The 867-nt window shown below is 63.9% G+C and overlaps 1 protein-coding gene across 1 annotated transcript in view; it reads right to left on the reverse strand.

The window, feature by feature from the left end:
• The window catches only part of BAIAP2 (BAR/IMD domain containing adaptor protein 2), a 71,620-nt gene that overhangs the window by 6,453 nt on the left and 64,300 nt on the right, over positions 1-867 (reverse strand). Inside the window, exon 11 of the mRNA XM_035899190.1 lies at positions 687-849. Coding sequence (XP_035755083.1) covers positions 687-849 — 163 coding nt within the window. The remainder of the gene's footprint in view (positions 1-686; positions 850-867) is intronic.

Raw genomic sequence — 867 nt, forward strand, 5'->3', positions numbered from 1 at the left:
CAGTGCCTAGTGCCGGCATGTGCCAGGGAAAACGCTTCCAGCTGCCTGCGAACAGCTCGTTTCTGGTGGGAGGCTCTCATGGAGTCGGCAAGTGTTGTCCTTCGGGGGTTTACGGTGCCGTTTTGTGCCATCGCTCCCCGTGCCTTGCCAGTTCTGCCCATGCCAGCCAAACCAGCTGGTCCCCCCTGCTCTCCTCATCCCCCATCCCTTCTCCCCACCGGAGAGATGCTCAGCAGGAGACGGGGCCCTGGGCAAGGCACACGGATCGCCAGGCAAAACCGGCCAACTGCCCGTAAATCCCAAGGCAAACATTGCGTGCGTTCGGACTTACAGCTGTCGACCTAGCGTAAGGCTTGTAGTGAGCGGAGGGTGGCTGGCAGAGGCCACTGGCATAGTCTTTAATTGCACAACCGTAGGGCATTAGGTAGTCCTACGAACAACGAAGAGAGGTTGGAGAGCAGCCCTCCTCCACCCGCGCGCCGTCCGCACCACGCCAGGACAACGCGCTTCAACACGTCCCATCCTTTGCTTTAAAACTGCGGGGACGCAGGCGCCGCAGGCACCCGGGCCGCCGCAGGCAGGGCTCCAGCAGGGGCCAGCGCCCGGGGCTTTGCTCAGGGATCTCCCGTTTATAGAAAGTGCCTCCCCCCACCCCCCCAGAGCGGGAGAAGCCCCCGCGGGCTCACCTGGGAGAAGGCGGGCACGGCCACGCTGTACGGCCTCTGCTTGAAGGTGTTGATGCCCTGGGCTGGGAAGGCTTGGGAGGCCATGCCGTAGTCGGGCGGCGGGATGGCGATGTCGTCTTTGTCCAGCAGGTTGCCGGTGCTGCTGCTCTTCCCTTGCTGCAGGCTGGGTGGGGGGACCCAC

The sequence above is a fragment of the Egretta garzetta genome, unplaced genomic scaffold (assembly GCF_000687185.1).
Source record: "Egretta garzetta isolate BGI_Z169 unplaced genomic scaffold, ASM68718v1 scaffold131, whole genome shotgun sequence".
Classification (NCBI taxonomy): domain Eukaryota; kingdom Metazoa; phylum Chordata; class Aves; order Pelecaniformes; family Ardeidae; genus Egretta; species Egretta garzetta.